Source organism: Panthera pardus, unplaced genomic scaffold, assembly GCF_024362965.1.
Source record: "Panthera pardus isolate Hobbes unplaced genomic scaffold, ASM2436296v1 HiC_scaffold_6, whole genome shotgun sequence".
Classification (NCBI taxonomy): Eukaryota; Metazoa; Chordata; class Mammalia; order Carnivora; family Felidae; genus Panthera; species Panthera pardus.
Genome location: NW_026526991.1, coordinates 104978582 through 104996030, shown reverse-complemented (window position 1 = coordinate 104996030; position 17449 = coordinate 104978582). Strand labels below are relative to the sequence as shown.

The 17449-nt window shown below is 36.2% G+C and overlaps 1 protein-coding gene across 13 annotated transcripts in view; it reads right to left on the bottom strand.

The window, feature by feature from the left end:
• The window catches only part of ERC1 (ELKS/RAB6-interacting/CAST family member 1), a 516510-nt gene that overhangs the window by 118539 nt on the left and 380522 nt on the right, over positions 1 to 17449 (bottom strand). For all 13 annotated transcript variants that reach the window (XM_019464949.2, XM_019464947.2, XM_019464955.2 and 10 more), the window contains one exon: positions 6853 to 6997. In XM_019464949.2, the coding sequence (XP_019320494.1) occupies positions 6853 to 6997 (145 nt within the window). The remainder of the gene's footprint in view (positions 1 to 6852; positions 6998 to 17449) is intronic.

Sequence of the window (17449 nt, the reverse complement as noted above, 5' to 3'; positions counted from 1 at the left end):
CCACCCCCCATCAACCCTCAGTTTATTCTAAGTTGGAACTACATTATTAATAACCTCTTTTCCTCACAGGAGATGTTGTTAGAAAATGATGACAAAATTTTGCGAAATTTTTCTCCCAAAGGGGAGCAAGAAATGTTCTGCGTCACATATAGCCAAATGTGAGGGTATAATAAAAGATGTGAGGCCATTCTGACTTTATAAAGATCTTTTAAAAACTCAACTGATTTTTATGTCAGTACACCACACAGGACATTTCCTGATAGTTGTCTTAATACATCATCAATGAGAATAGTTCAGGTCTTGCAGGAGTATGAGAATATAGAAGGTATAAAGAATCACAGGTTTAATGCTGACAATGATTTTCATAATAAATTATGAATATGAGAAATTAATATTTGAGAAAAGGTTAAAGCTTAAAACATTTTATGTGATATAACTCAAAAGCAATGATTGATTAAAAAAAAGGAACCAATCAAAATTCTGTGCTTCTCATTATGAGTGAATTGACTTGACTACTTATCTTACTTAGACCTAATTTAGCATTATCCTATTATAGAAAGTAGAGCATTTGCCTACAGAACTCAAGAGTTGAAAAGTTCACAGTGGATAACATCATCAAGTTTCCAGGGTAATCTGTGATTATGAAAAATTAATATTTTAGAGGTAGCTACTACAGATTATTTTTCTCATTTTTGTTTTCTTCAAAAAGAAACTCAACCCGAAAAGCAACTAAATTAATTCTGTCTAAATCTCAAGTGGGTGGTCAGCTAGATATTCTTTAAGAACAATAGTTTTAAACCCATAGGACCCTGAAATGACTACTATGACTGTCTGCTCTTAGAAGGAACCTGTAATTGTTCTTTATTTCATGCATGTCATGTTCACACATGATAAAGGTCAGGGATAGCAGAGCTTATGTGGGCAATTTTCTTAACCCCACATAAAGGCCAAACAAACTGGCAACCGAGGCTACCTGCTGGACAGCTGCAGGGTTAGAATATCTCTTCACTACCCGTACACTGGTCAGGGATCCAGGGGACCAAACACTCTTTTATAATCACTCTGAAGTTGGAAAGTCTCCATATATTCAGGGTGGTCAAAGTCTCTGAGAGGCTGGCTCCCAGCTGGTGCTTTTAGGAGCCATTTGCAGATGGTTCAAAGAAGGCAGGACGTGAAAGTGAAGGTGCACTGTTAGAACAACAGCATGTTTAGTCCTGATAGAGTACTGCCATCTCCAAAGACAGAAAAGAAGCTAAATTATACCTCACCGTACTTTTGCAGCTTCAAGTTCGTATCATTTCTCTTAGTAATTTGGAGAACAGAGTCAAATCACACCATTTCTTTTTTGTTTCAGGTTCTTCAGAGGAAGAGAGGGGAAGTACTGAAATATAAAAAATACCCTTTCCCATCTCTCAGGGGAACAAACAACTGTCATAAAAACTTAAAACAGCATTGTTTGTATTATTCGAATTGCAATACAACTTTCCTAATTACCAACTGTCTGGAATTTCCATGTAAGATGGAAAGAATAAGAAGAGAATGAACTCTGGAACTTCCACTTAGTCCTTGTGGAAATTTAGCCAAGAAATTTAATCTTTCGGGGTCTGAGGTGCTTCATCTACATAATGGAGATAATACCATACAGAACTGTGGTGAGGATTAGATATGATGTGTATAAAGCAACTATGCCCAGCATATTATAGTCACTTGATAAGTGGTAGCTATTTTTGTAGTTATCCTATTTTCACATATTTCTGAGAACTTGTATGAGCCGGGCTAGAAGAGGCATGTATGCAAGCAGAAAGTCACAGAACTAGAGAGTGAGAATACATGTTTGGGTGTGGTCACGTTCCTAGCCCTGACAACTTCAGGCAGGTGGGCGTTTAAACAATGATCATCTATGATGAAACTATAAGACTTAAAAAAGATATATCAGAATTATTTTTGAAAAATGCTGTATTATAGTTCTATTACTGAAAAAACAGGTAAAAAGAAAAAGGAAGGATAAAAAGTACCACTTATTCTCTTAAGTGCTCTGAGAAATATGTTCTTCCTCACAGGAGTAGAACACAATGTGCTGGCTATATAATTCTAAATACAATAGTCATACTGAAAAGTAAACAGCTATCAGAGATGACTGAGAAGGAGAGCCATAGTTACTGAAGCTCTCCCCTCCCTCAATGTAGCATGTATCACCTAGAGATAGCACAGTTCTCACTGTGAAACAGGGATCTCTGAAAGTGGAAATCTAAGTGCTATGGGTTTACTGTATTCTTTAATTTCACACCAACCCTGTGAAGCAGGTAACATTATCCAAATTCTATAGATGAATCTCAGAGAAATAATTTGTTTCTTTGGTAAAAGAGACAGCTAGAGAGAGGTACAATCTAGGTCTGATTAGCTTTCTGCCAGGTTGTTAACTAGGAAGACATTCATTTTCCATTTATACAATATTTGACACACAGTAGATACTCAAAGAATGTGAAATGAATGGGCAAATAAATCACGTAATGCAGGGATGATTTGCTGAGGCTGTCAGCAGGAAATGATGGTAAGACTACTTTCGACAGAATGGTTTTGCCAAATGTTTAGAACAACTAGTATTTTAAGCACTACCCTGTGAGCTTCTTCTTTAAGGCAAGTACTGTGTCTTTATATCCCTCATGCCTAGACAATGCTGGAATAAAAGAATATACTGTTGACATTTCATCCTAATGCAGAGGATTCCAAAATTATAGTTGTAAATGAGACTGTCTAGATTCAAACCACATCAGTTTAAGTTTGTAGCATTTACTCATAAAGTTATAGTTGACCTTTAAAAAAACAGAAACAAAAGAAAGCAAAACAAAACAAACCCAACCATGTAGCTTGTCTCAAAAAGCCCAATCTGCCCATGGCACATCTGCATAGAGCACACACAGGGGCAGAGCCAGACTTCACACTAACAGCAAATACAATATGGAGGCTATAAAATTCTTGAGGTGAAAAGAAGAAAATAATGCTGAGAGAAAGGCCATCTTGTGACAGCTGCTGTGGCTCAACAGATTGTGTTAATGCTTTCCAGGGTTCCATGTGAGTTTACATTAAATCCAGCGTGGGTGCTTGACAATCACAGCAGGGGCTTCTTCATGACTTATAATCCGAACACACTGGTTGGCACCCACCACAGCACATCTGGAGTTTGTTAGACAACCTTTAGGTTTTATTTTTTTCATTGGCTCTGGCCCCTTCCTCTGATGCAGCCTCTCCAAGTGCTGCTTTGCCATGAATGAGTCACGGAAATAAGTTACCCTGGGGTGGGTATGTAAATTGGGACCATCTTAGAGGGTGACCCCCAAATCTGTAAATCCCTTGTTGCTTCATCTCTTTCTGACAATAGGAACTGCCCATGAATGCCAAGAGCCCATCAGGCAGTGGCAGCTCCATTTACTGGAAAGCCCGGTCAACGTTGCCTGCTTCCTTGTTAGGAAATGGCCTTTAGATTGAGGCACATTCCAGCAAGTCAAGGACTAGAAGCTTTAAATTAAAACAATATTGATGCCGTATCCGCTTTCCAAAAGGCCTCTCCCTTGTCTAAAAGTTAGTACACACACTTAGAAAAATTAAAGAATCAAATATCTTTGGCAAGACCGGTTCCTTCTTGCTCATAGCATCCTAGATACTCTTTGAGACAGCAGGAATATGAAACTTTACATGGAAAGGAGACAGGAAAACACTGTTAGGAAGGACTCCCAAGAACTACATTTATCTTTCTCCTTACATAGATCACATCACTATAGAATACTCAGGGCATATAGTTAGATGTAAAGGCATTAAGCCATTATTTTTAAAATTTTTTTTTTTTTTTTAACGTTTATTTATTTTTGAGACAGAGACAGAGCATGAATGGGGGAGGGTCAGAGAGAGAGGGAGACACAGAATCCGAAACAGGCTCCAGGCTCTGAGCTGTCAGCACAGAGCCCGACATGGGGCTCGAACTCACAGACCGCAAGATCATGACCTGAGCCGAAGTCGGACGCTTAACCGACTGAGCCACCCAGGCGCCCCAAGCCATTATTTTTAAAGATTATAAGTTCATGGGTTAATTGATATCTTTAACTTTCACCTACTGAAAACATATAGCCTTGAGAACCAAGTAATCAAAAGCTACTATGAATGAGTACTATGAATGAGTACTCTAGTCTGCTAGACATTTTATTATCTTTGGTATCCTAGAGTAGAGAGACCATTAACTATTTAAATCTTATGTCTATATATTTAGGTCTAACTACTTAGGAGAACTGATACTGCTACATACACATATTCACAAACTAGTGAACGCCTTTCTTCAACGATACTGTCCTTTTTCATATATTAGCAGCCCCCCGCACTGAAGTATAACTAATAAATATAAATTGCACATATTTAAGGTATACAACATGATGTTTTAATATATGTATACATTATGAAATCATTATCACAACAAAACTAATAAAAACTAATTGACATTTCTATCACCTCACAGTTACCTTTTTTTAAAGTTTATTTTTTTTTATTTTGAGAGAGAGAGAGAGAGAGCGCACATGCACAAGCATGTGTGGAAGGGGCAGAGAGAGAGGGAGAGAGAGAATCCCAAGCTGGCTCTGTGCCATCAGCACAGAGCTCCACCTGCGGTTCCATCACACAAAGTGTGAGATCATGACCTGAGCCGAAATCAAGAGTCGGATGCTTCACTGACTAAACCACTCTAACTATAGCCACCATGATGTATATTAGATCCCCAGAACGTATTCATCTGGCATAACTGAAACTTCATACCCCTTACCAACATCTCCACACATTTTCCCCTACCCTCCTAGGCCATTGCAACCACCATTCAACTCATATTATCAGCTTTGATAAGCCAAATTTTAGTTTTGAACTACTGTACACGTCTTAAAAATTTTTTTTAATGTTTATTTTTGAGAGAGAGATAGTGTGAGCAGGGGAGGAGCAGAGAGGGGGAGACAAGAATCTGAAGCAGGTTCCAGGCTCTAAGCTGTCTGCACAGAGCCTGATGTGGGGCTTGGGCTCATGAACCACGAGATCATGACCTGAGCCAAAGTCAGATACTCAATCAACTGAGCCACCCTGGCACCCCCAGATGTCTTTAAAATTAAGCACATTCTTCCTGCTTTACTTAACCGGTATCCAAATACTGGTTGATGTCCTCTTCTTATGACAAATTATTTTAGGACACTGGAAAAGTTTCTTTTGCTTATAAATGAGCAGTGGGTTGGGTTTTCTTGCTGGTCATCTATCTATCCTGTAGAAAGGGACATCCTCAGTCAGAGAAAGACAGATACCATATGTTTTCACTCACAGGTAGATCTTGAGAAACTTAACAGAAGACCACGGGGGAGGGGAAGGGAGGAAAAAAAGAGAGGGAGGGATGCAAACCATAAGAGACTCTTGGGTACTGAGAATAAACTGAGGGGTGATGGGGGGGTGGGGGAGAGGGGAAAGTGGGTGATGGGCATTGAGGAGGGATGTAAATGTAGCATGTACGAACACTGGTTGGGATGAACACTAGGTGTTGTATGGAAACCAACGTGTCAATAAATTATATTTAAAAAAGAAAAAAGAAAAGAAAGGAAAAGAAAAGAAAAGGGACATCTTTTGGTATTTTCTCAGCAAAGTTGGCCACAGAAACATAAAATCTAGTTCTACACAGTTTTAATAATGGCCCACAATTATTTTTATTGTGTAAATACTGATTCTTGTTAATTTGAACATTAAATATTATGTAAAAATGCTATCAATTAATGATCCCCTAGAGTAGAAAAGAAGAAATTCCTTCACTTGAAAAACTCTTTCCCAGTCTTATTACTTCAGACAGAAGAGCAAATGAAGGCAGACACAATGCACAGAAAATGTATCTGAGAATAAAGGAGATGATACTAGAAGACATCACTTGTGGACACTGAAAACAGTACAAGAATGGCCAGTGAAGAGCATTAAAGATAAAGAAGGGGACTTAGATTCAGCTTTCTGTTTATTTTCAAAGATTTTCCCCCCAGTTTAAAAATTGTGGTAAAATATATATAACAAACAATTTATCATTTTAACCATTTTTAAGTATATAGTTCTGTCCACTAAGTACATTTACAACATTGTCCAACCATCAACAAAAGGGAAGTGTTTAGCTTTTATTTCCACAGGTTTTACATAAATATTAAGCATTACATTTGGGGAGGGTTTAGGTTGGAAAAGAAAAGGGCAAAACTTTGCCCTTACCTTCAGAACATACTTAGCTCTGAATAGCTAGAATTGTTTAAGTAAAAATATGCCTTCTACAGTGGGACTCTGGTTGGATCATTCAAAAGAAATGAGCCTTTTTCATTTCACCCGGGGAAAATTTCATTAATTTCATCCAGCCATTGCACAAGTTAAAAAATGCTCTCAGGAATGCCTGGGTGGCTCAGTTGGTTAAGCAACCAACTCTTGATTTCAGCTCAGGTTATGAGCTCATGGTTGTGGGATTGAGCCCCAGGTCAGGCTCTGTGCTGGGTGTGGAGCCTGCTTAAGATTTTCTTTCTCTCCCTCTGTTCCTTCCCAGCTTGAGCATGTGCACGCTCTCTCTCTCTCTCAAAAACAAAACCAAAAAAACTTTCTCATGAGAGACTTGTGACATCTCTAATTCCTAGATATAGCCAGAGATTTGTGAAGATTAAAGTCTCTGCTTATGAAAATTAACTAGATACAAAGATCAGATGTCTAATATGAGACACGAGACCTTAAAATACAAGCTGGCAAAGATAAAGGCAGGGAACGGTGTGAAAGCTGGACCTACTGACCCTCTATGGTGGGGCCCTCCCTGGCATTTAGTTATACCTGCTGTTTGAGCTGCTGTACCAGACGATCCTTCTCCCGCTTCAGTGCAGCCACTTCCTCTTGGGTCTTTTTCTTAGAGGATGAAAGCTCCAGAAGAGCTATGTTGGCATCTTTTTCACTAATGGCAGCCAGAAGAGCTTCTTGCCTACAAAATAAGGAAAATTCCAGGGCTTTCATTTATCCTGAAAACAATCCTTTGAAGTTACTATTATTATCACACCATTTTATGGGTGATGAACCCAAAGCCCCGAGAGCTTATATAGCTTGCCCAAATTCACACCAAGTAATGGTGCAGCCAGGAATCCCACTCAGGTTTCTCTGATTGTAATGTCTTTATCACATGTTATACAGACATCTTAATAAAGAGCTCCTATAGTTATAGTTAAACTCGAAAAGTAAACAAAACTAACGACTTTTAAACTAAGAATAATACTGTCACCCATACATTTGACTCATTTAACTTAGTCTTTTGATAAGCATTTGGTACCTTCCAGGCAAATTGAGGCATTACTGAAACTGAAAACATTTTTATGTACAGAGTGAATAACAAATTGTAAACATTAGTAGATAGGATTTAGAAAATCAGCCATCTGTTCTTGGAGCATTCTAAACATCTACAATTCTCTTTCTCTCATCAATGCAAATACGTTTCCAGTCATGGCTTTATTTGGCAATGATCTGTGCACTTTGAAACAATAACTTAAACCTTACAGATTCCTTGTGGTTTGGCTAATGACTTTTTGGTTCACATCCAGAGGAAAAGAAGGTGGGATTTAAAAGAGGGGTGAACAGGAGAAATTTACAAAATAATCAGAATGAAGTTGGTGAACAATTAGTCTCACAGTCAAAAATGCTTTCCTCAATAGCGCATCTTTTATTTAAGTCATCTCTAAGAAGGCAGATTTGACTTACAGGAACTATTTAAGTGGCCTGAGCTTTTGACCTAAGGAAATGCTGAATCTGAGAATGAACTGCCCAAGTTTAACCTTGCTTCTGTCTTTTGTTAAGATAATTATGCTTCAATAGCAGTCATCTGGAAGAGTTTTAGTTTAGCCACAAACTGGAAGACTATCTTTTGCATATTCTGACAAGGATTTTCTATTTTCTGGATGGGTAGGTCTGGAGAACTCTGAACAAGCAGTACTAACAAATAGAGGATATAGATCAGCTTACATCATGGAAATGAAGATTTGTTTAACCAGTCTTTGCTGTTGGAAGGAAAGAAGATTCTCAGTGACCCCAGTCTAATTTTCCACTGTCCCCACACTCTATATAATTCTAAAAAAATGGCAGATGGTTTATCTCGTGAAGTTCTAATCAACACCAAAGGGATAACAATAGTCTAAATATATCCACTGACCACTTGAAAAAAATGTTAAGTGGTGAAATGAGCTTAAAGGTGGAGGAGTTCAAGTTGGTCTCACTATGCACAATTTCCTGCTGATTGCTGTCATCTGTTCCCTTTGGGGAAGCTCAAAGACTGACAACGCTGGAATGAGAAATGTGTTTTCTCAATAAGGGTGCTGCAGCATTTCTGTGCACCAATAGTCAGAATTACACATTTAGCAGCAGGCAAATAACAGAAGATGAATGAAAGATAAATGACTGTATGCAATTAGATCAAGTAATAAGCATCTTTGCAAAATGCGAGATACAAAGGTGATGGGATCTGAGTTCCATTCTGTGCTCAAGGAAAGCCTCATAATGTGAAATAGTAAACATTATTCTATGTTGGTGAAGCATCTTGACCGAATTCCAAATTCTTTTATAAATGATATGCTTGGCCAGCTAGTGCGGTACAGTTAATCTCTGGGGTAAAATGTCACATTCCCAAACTGCAATATGATATAACAGGTGACAATTCAGATTCTAAATTTCAAAATAAAGGATGTGGCACTAGAGTGTGAGCCACTACAATAATGCCTTTTTACTAAGATATATCATTTTAAATCTTTTTCTCTTTTTATATAAAATTCAAATTGAAATTTTATTATTTCATTTATGTTATTTTTTATTAAGCATTGATAATATGCTACAAACTGCACAGAATAAAACTTCATCTCCCATACTCATCGCTCACAATCACTGAAAATTCCCTAACAGTTTAACATACCATTGTCCTTTCCATTTTAAAAGTATACCCTTGATACTGATTTCTACATGTGTATGTGCCTACAAAGGGCAATTGATAGTCCAGAATAAAATATTTTTATTATATATTGCACATATATATTGGGTAATGTCAGAATCTTTAATGAGTATATTAGTTTTTAGGTTTTTCTTTTGTTTTTGGAAAGAAAGAGATAGTATTGTTCTCTTGTCTACAATTTTGGTAAATTTGAAATGAACAGCTATAGGGGAGAACAACTTCATTAAAAATTCAGAAGAAAAAATTCCAAAGAGAGGCAAGAATATTAAATGTAATAAATAGTAACAGCCATCTAATTTTTGGGAATAAGAAAAATTATTGTTCTCTCAATACATCTGGTAGTAAAGACCATGTGGTACAGGTGAACTTACGTGGTTAAGTTTTACAGAGAGCACTCAAAAGTGTCAAAACAAAAAAAATTTAGCCAACACCCTGCTTTTCAGAGGAAATGGAATTTAGCATGGAAAAAAAAAAACAAATTACAAAAATAATCTTATTTCAGTAGCCACTTAACTCTTAAATATAACTGGTTCTTTGGGAACAAAAAGGGTAACTGATAAAAGTAATTTGCATTCATGGAAGAACTGGAAGATACAGAAAACTATAAAGAAGAAAATAAAAATACCAGAAACAGCTCCTTTTTATTCAGAGTCAATTGCTTGAGATGTGGAAGTCACCTATTCAAAATCAAATATGGCTATTTTAAAGAAAATGAACCTTGATAGGGATTAATAATTATTGGCTTTAAGAGTCTTACTAACTCAAGTCTATCTACAGAAGAGGAAGACTCGCTAGTGAAGCACATTCTGACTTCATTTCCCATGAGCCCCAAGGGAGTAATATACGCACATATAATATGAAAGGTAATATATGTATGCCACAGCCCGGAGCAAAATAAGAACTGCAATGCTCTTCCTGCTAAATTACTCTCCTTGTTCTTCTGTTAAAGTCTTTCCCTCAGCTAAAAAAAAAAAAAATGTATACACAGAACCTTTCAAAGTGATTAGTGACCCCCTACTGCTTGACTAACATGCCATATTACTTGCATAATGAGTGGGTAGTAGCAGAAACCCAACTTTAAGTCATTAAAGAGGTCTTTTCACTCCATCCCTGGTGCTTTAAACTACATAACAGTTGAACCTGCCCTTTGACCTGAAAAATCTAATAGAATCAAGATGTCTCTAAAAGTACTCTTCTGTGTCATTTGATCTTCAAGAAATAGTAAGACCACCTCCTTCATCCCCTTCTCCCTTCTGAGAAATTTTGGAAACAGGAGGCAAATACTCAAAGCAAATGGAGCTCAAAATCTTTTTGAAAATGCCTGAATCCTTGAGAACAACAAAACATTAGACAGCTATCGCTAGTAAATAAGAAATATAATCAGTGTTGGAATGATGGTGGTTAACAATTTAACAGGGAATCCCAAATATGTGTTTTTAGTAGAAATACCAGACAGAAAAGGAGTGTGGATGAAGGGATTGCCACGAAGGTTTATTTTTCCCTCTTCCTCCAACTGGGTATTTCAAATTGAATGATTACACAATCAAGTTTCACAAACTCCTGAAAACATTGGGAGATCAGATGAAAGCAAGAATACGTCAGTTGCTTTGGATGTATTATTATCATGGACATGTAAGCATAGTTTAATCTACTTCAATTTTAAGATAAATCTGAAATCTAGATTCTCTTATCGATGCCTCCTTGATTCTAATGCCTCCTTTACTTGTTATTTAACCATTTAACTATCCAGAGTGAGTAGTAAACTACTGTGATATCTCTTCCACTCTTCCATCAATGAGATGAAAAAAAAAATCCTTTTGATTATTATTTTTTCCAACTTCACTTACAGAGGTCTCAGATATGGCACACACACTACCTTAATTAAGCTCAGTAAAAACCAGTTTGCAGGTGAGGCTACCTGGGCAAGCTTGACTGAAATGCCTGACCTTTCAAGCTTCGGTCAATGTCTTATTATCTCCACTATAGGTACCCAGAAATATCTTTAATGTAGAATATCAACACTAAATAAAATTTTCCATCTACCATAACAAATTTCTCTTTCAGTGTTAATTAAATCACCGTATTTCTAGATCCACTGGCTGACAACATCTAAATAATTTGAGTTCTTTGCTTTCCATAACCAATATTCACATTTTGCTGGTTCTTCCTTTCTAATAGTTTTTAATGATATCGTGGCTTTGTATCTCCAGGTTCATTATCATAGTCACTACCATCCTTTTATCATGGGTCAATATCATTCTTGAACCCATTCTGATTTCTCTGTCCTTGTATAATGTCCAACTCTCCCAATTCATTTTAATCTGGTTTCTTACCACATCAAGTGCTTTGGCTTAATATTTAACCAGCTACAATTTTCAACCCATTTCTTCTTCACTGTCCTTCAAGGACCCTATATCACTGAGTTACCACTTTTCACTCAGATTTATGCTATGCTTTCTACCTGAAATGCCTGTAGCTTTCTTGCCTTTAAAACCTGACTCCTCACTTGACTGCTAACTTTTCTCTATTTAGCATTTCCTGTCAATTCACAGTTTAAATGATACTAACAGGTATGTGCTCTGTAAATATCAGTCAATTCATCTACATGTGCAGGGCTGGCTTCCCCAACTATATTATGTTTATGGCTTATATCTTTAAATTTTTCTTCTAATGTTTCTATGGGTTTGTTGGTCTTTCAATTTATTAGCTCACTAACTTAATTTTTTTTAAGTTTTTATTTTTAATTGTGATAAAATACACATAACAAAAAGTTTACCATTTTAACCATTTTTAAGTTTACATTCGGTAGTGTTCCATACATTCACAGTGTTGTGCAGCCAATCTCCAGAACTCTTTATCTTGCAAAACTCAAACTGTAGCTGGTAAACAACTCCCCATTCTGCCTCCCCAACCCAGCTCCTAGCAATCACCATTTATTTTCTGTCTCTATGAATTTGATCTCTCCAGGAACCTCATATAAAGGGAATCCCACTGTATTTGTATTATTGTGTCTGGCTTACGTCACTTAACACAGTGTCCTCAAGGTTGATCCATGGGTAGCATGTGTCATAATTTCCTTCTTTTTTGAGGCTGAGTAATAGTCTACTGTAGGTATACACCACGTTGTTTATCCATTCATCAGCTGATGGGACTTTGGGTTGTTTTCGCCTCTGGCTATTGTAAATAATACCCCTATCTTTAATTTTTAAAATATACTATTTTCCTTCTAGAGTCTTAATTCATGGCTTTGAACACCAGAAGCTTGTAAGCATAATTAATTTTCTGTATTTCATGTGCCTAAAAATTTACAATTTTTTTCTTTTATTTGGTATGAGTTACTCTCTATACTTTGGTATTATTATTCGCCAGTGTTCCTTTTTGCCTAAAGCCTTTATTTTGAAATAGCTGGAATGCAAGCTCCATAAAGGCAGAATCTTCATATGTCTTGTTCACTAATATACCCCAAGTGCCAAGAATAGTTCCTGGCATGGAGTAGGTACTTCACAAATGTATTCTGAACTGATACCTCTTTCAACTCTGACTCCATTTCTATCCAATGTGGTGGTTTGTTTTCCCAATTATTCCAATGTATTCCCTTATTTTAAAGCTATGTTTCATTGTATTTTTAAAGTGGGTTTTTTTTTGGGGGGGGGGGCAGGTCCCAGTAGCATGGAAGGCAAATGAGCAGTGAGAACAGGGAAAAATTTGAAAATATGAAAGAAACCAAGACTGGAAAGAGACACTAACTTTGGCTAATTTACATTTCATTTAAAGAAAGATTTGTTTTACTCTAAGTAGACAGATGACAACTAGAGTTGTAGGCTCAATTCTGGATGACATAATTTAAGATACAGTGTTAGAGGGTATCCAAAGGAAGGTGACAGGATAGGGTTATAAAAGGGCATGTTAATCCAAAAAGATTTATCCATACAACATGATAATGGCTGTCCGAATAACAAGAGCAGGAATAGCAGAAATAAGACATTTAATGTGTATTCCTCTAGAGGGCACAAATGGCACTGAAGGGAGGAAAGTCACAAAGAGATTTCAGTTTATATAAAATGAACATCTAATGTGTTAACTCTTGTTAATAAGTAGAATTGGGAGGCCTAAAAATTGGTAGAGCTTCCCATGACTGGGTGTTTGGAGAGCTTATTAGAGATACTGTATAAATGGTTTTGTTTTTGAGTGGTATGTCTACCCTCTTTAACTGTAAGATTTCAATATAACTAATAAGATGAGATAATAAATGGTAAGTGCCAATAAATCATATGGGTAGTGGATGCTCAAGGAATACAGTAGACAAAGAAATCACCTTAGGCCGAGGACATAGGAATTGAGAGGGACCTTATCCTGACAGAGATAATGAAAAAGACAGAAAAAGTGGCAAGTGTAAAAGCACAGGCATATGTGAGGACACATGGCGTAACTGGATTAGAGGGTTTCTATGGGGAAAGGAAACAATGAGAGAAGCTGAAAAGGTGGCTTTGAATCAGAGTAGAGATGGTCTGGAATAGGAGAAAGGAATAAACATGGATTATGAAATCCTTGAGGGTTCAGACCAAAACTTGACATATAGGGGTTACTCAAAATACTGAATAAAGAGTAACTTGATTTTGATAAAATGGAAGCACCAAAAGTACTAGAAAAGTAAAATAGAGGTTTAGAAAGACTGATTCAGAGGCAAAGAGGGGAGACTGGAATGGATGATATTCAAAGCAGAAAGGTTAGGATGCTATTGCTGGAGATTTATTACGAATCAAATTCCCATATTACAAAAATAATTTTTAAGGAACAAAGAATAAAATTATGTCTAAATTTGGGATTCAAGATCACATGTGGGACTATGATAAACTGATATATTATACAATGAATATGAAATATAAAATAAATATCACATTTATGTTTTGATGCTGGAAAGTAACTTTCAAATGTCACCAAACAGAGACTATCTTAGGGCATTTGATCCAATAGTGTCTGCTGGGGTTCTGCCTTGTGTAATCTTCGTACATTACAGTAGCCAGGCCTTTGCCCAGAACAATGTGGAATCTTCTCAATCTTCTCTTGCTTTATATCTACTGCCTGAAATAAGGGAAGAAAACTGATTTATATTAAGAAATACACTGACATAAGAGTGGGTAGAGGAGCTATCCCAATACGGACTACCTTATTTTTCAGAAGTCCTTGAAAAGAATCAAAGTTAAAAGAAACTGGTAGTAGTTATAGCTTAGTAAGTACGGTTGATTAAACAAAATTTTGCAGGGAAAATCTGTATTCAGTTTTTCTCCTCACTTTTTCTAAAATATGAGGGTTTTGATATCTCCACACACTACAGATTATGACAAGTTTGGAAAATTTAGTTCGACTGTGACATTATTGACACTTCTCTGTTATGAAGCTTTGCCTGCTTCTCAGACTGGCAAAAAACTTGATGTTTGTATCTACATTTGTTTGAAAAAAATAAAAGCTCGTATCTTTTCCATTTGTTTTAAAAAATAAGAATTAATTGTAATCTAATCCACAAAGAGAAAGGAAATCAGAGGTTCCCAGAGGTTGGAGCTGGGGGCTGCAGACTGACTAGACAGGGAAGCAAGAGAACTTTCTGGAAATGTATTATAGCTTGACTATGGTGGTTGTTACACAGTGTATACATTTGTCAAAACTCCTATACTGTACCCTTAACATGTATACATTTTATTGTATTGATATTGTAACTCAATAAAGTTATTTTTAAAGTCATTAAGATTTTCTAAAAGAAGAATGTTACACAGCAAACACAACAACAATAAGCACAATGTATTTTTTCATTATGGTAAAATATACATAACATCAAATTTGCTTTTTTAATCATTTTTTAGTGTATGATTCTGTGGCACTGTATATTCACAATGGCCTGCAACCATCAAAATCATGATCTTTCTCCAGAACTTTTTTTTTCCAACTGAAACTCTGTATCCATTAAACACTATCTCCCCATTCCCTCTTCCCCCAGCCAGGGCAACTACCATTCCACTTGCTTCTCTACGAATTTAACTACCCTAGTTAACCTGATAAGTAGGACCAGATAGTATTTGTCCTTTTGTATTCGGCTTATTTCATTTAGCATAATGTCTTTAAATACAATGTATTTTTATTCCCCCCAATTTAAGTGACCTTTAAGATAAAATATACACTGTTAAGTATTTTTCCCAAGTCTTCTTTCAAACTTCTTTTCTTTACTCATGTTTTGAAACAAGAAAATCAGATCTCTAAGAATCTATGCCTTTTATTCAGTCATTGTTGGACTAGGAAGTGGTGGTGGCAAGAGGCAAAACCAGACGGACTGAACAGATGGGGAAAGGTCTGAGGTGGAAGCACTGACAGGACTTAGTGAATGAAACTGGCCTTCTGCTCTCCCTTATTAAGTCTAGTTTAAAAGTATAATATAGAAACATGGTTTCAGCGCTACATCTACAGACTGGAAGTAACTTAGAATTTCTGTGAAAAAATTGTTTTCTGTCAATGTTAACAGTCATTTACAGTAATACTAAAAATCTGTTCAAGAAATAGAAGGTAATATTTATAGAAGTTCTACTATTTGGTTAAACTTGAAATAAATATTCAATTACACAAAAGCTTCTCTGCAGCTATAAGACAACACCACCTGAAAAAGTACTAGCAACAGAATAAAACAATCTGGAGATAAAAGGTCTAATAAAGAACTTCATGCAGAAATAGAATGGCTTCCTTTTAAGAAACCAGAATCCAGCTCTTCCTCCATGAGTATTTTAAGTAAAATGCAGCTTCCCTGACTGTAAATAAGGTCTCAATAAACTCTGGACGTTCTTTCTACTCTTTCTCCCCTTGTTTCGTAATGAAGAGTCAGCTATTAGTTTCATCCTTTATGGGGCTGATTAGCTGACAATAAGTAAAAAGTTCAAAAACTACACCTTCAACTCAATAAATAATCACAATCATATAAATGATGCATTATGTGGTGCAATGCTCCAGAGTTTTGCTTTCCTGGAGACACTTTTATAAAACCAATTTCATGAAAATTCTAAATAGTAAAATAGACCATATACCTGGAATCTAAAAACTAGAAATTAAGAGATCAGAATTAGTCTCAGAATATGTATGCGTGTATATATATACGTATATATGTATATATATATATACATATATATTAATGCTTATTTATATTAGAGAGAGAGACAGAGTGTGAGTGGGGGAGGAGCAGCACGCGCGCGCTCTCGCGAGACAAAGAATCTGAAGCAGGCTTCAGGCTCTGAGCTGTTAGCACAGAGCCTGGTCCCGGGCTTGAACTCACAAACCCTGAGATCATGACCTGAGCCGAAGTCAGCGCTTAACTGACTGAGCCACCAAGGCACCCAACTCAGAACACACTCTTTAAAAAAATGCTAGAAAAAAAGGATTACTTTGTTAAGATAATATCTACTCATTTAATGTGTCATTTTACTTGATTAGAATATGATCCACTAAAAATTTACAGAATCCACACTAATTTGTAAAATAATGGTACATAGTACCTATCTTTAAAAGAAATCTAGAGCTATAAATTATTCAAATACCAAACTGTATATAAAATGCATCTACATAATCTCCATATTAAAAGATTCTAGTGAGTGATGTATTTTTTGTGATATCCAGATATGCAGAGATCAAAACTCCCTTCAATATTTTATGCACTTGGTTGAGCATCTAACTCTTGATTTTGGCTCAGGTCATGATCCCAGGGTCATGGAATGAAGCCCCAAGTCAGGCTCTGTGCTGAATGTAGAGCCTGCTTAAGATTCATTCTCTCTCTCTCTTTCTCTCTGCCCTTTCCCCCTGCTCATGTTCCCTCTCTTAAAAAAAAAAAAAAAGTGTACTTACCACAATGAAATTAAAATGAACTACAACTTATAATGAAACAGATACAGAAAGGAAAACAATATCATTTAGGTAAGAATCTTAGACTTTGTTCTTTATGTAGTCACAGTTCATTAGAGTGAGTTGTCCCTATCTCTGGTTCTGTATATAAGTGATTTCTACCTAATGTCCAGCTATTTCCAGAGAGAACTCATATAAATAAAAACATATGTTTTATTTGATCTAAAATGACTCACTGTTCATGCTACAATTCCTCATGCTACAATTATTGATGTTCATCTTAAAAAAAAAAAAAGACTCCACCGACCCTACTTTTCCCTAAACTTCTATGCCTTCTCTTTTTCCCTCCTGGTCAAAATTTTAAAAACTCTAATAGAGTTCTAATTAAAATTTTGGATTCCTTATTTCAAGATGGCAGACCAAAAACCTCTCAGCTCCCTTCTCTCAAATATCAGGATAACAACAAATAGAAACAAATCCTAACCTTGAAAATACAAGAGTTATGGCAAAGTGTAATATAAAGAGAAAATGGATAAGCAAATTCTTAGAACATGAACAGCAATCCAAAGTGTCTAC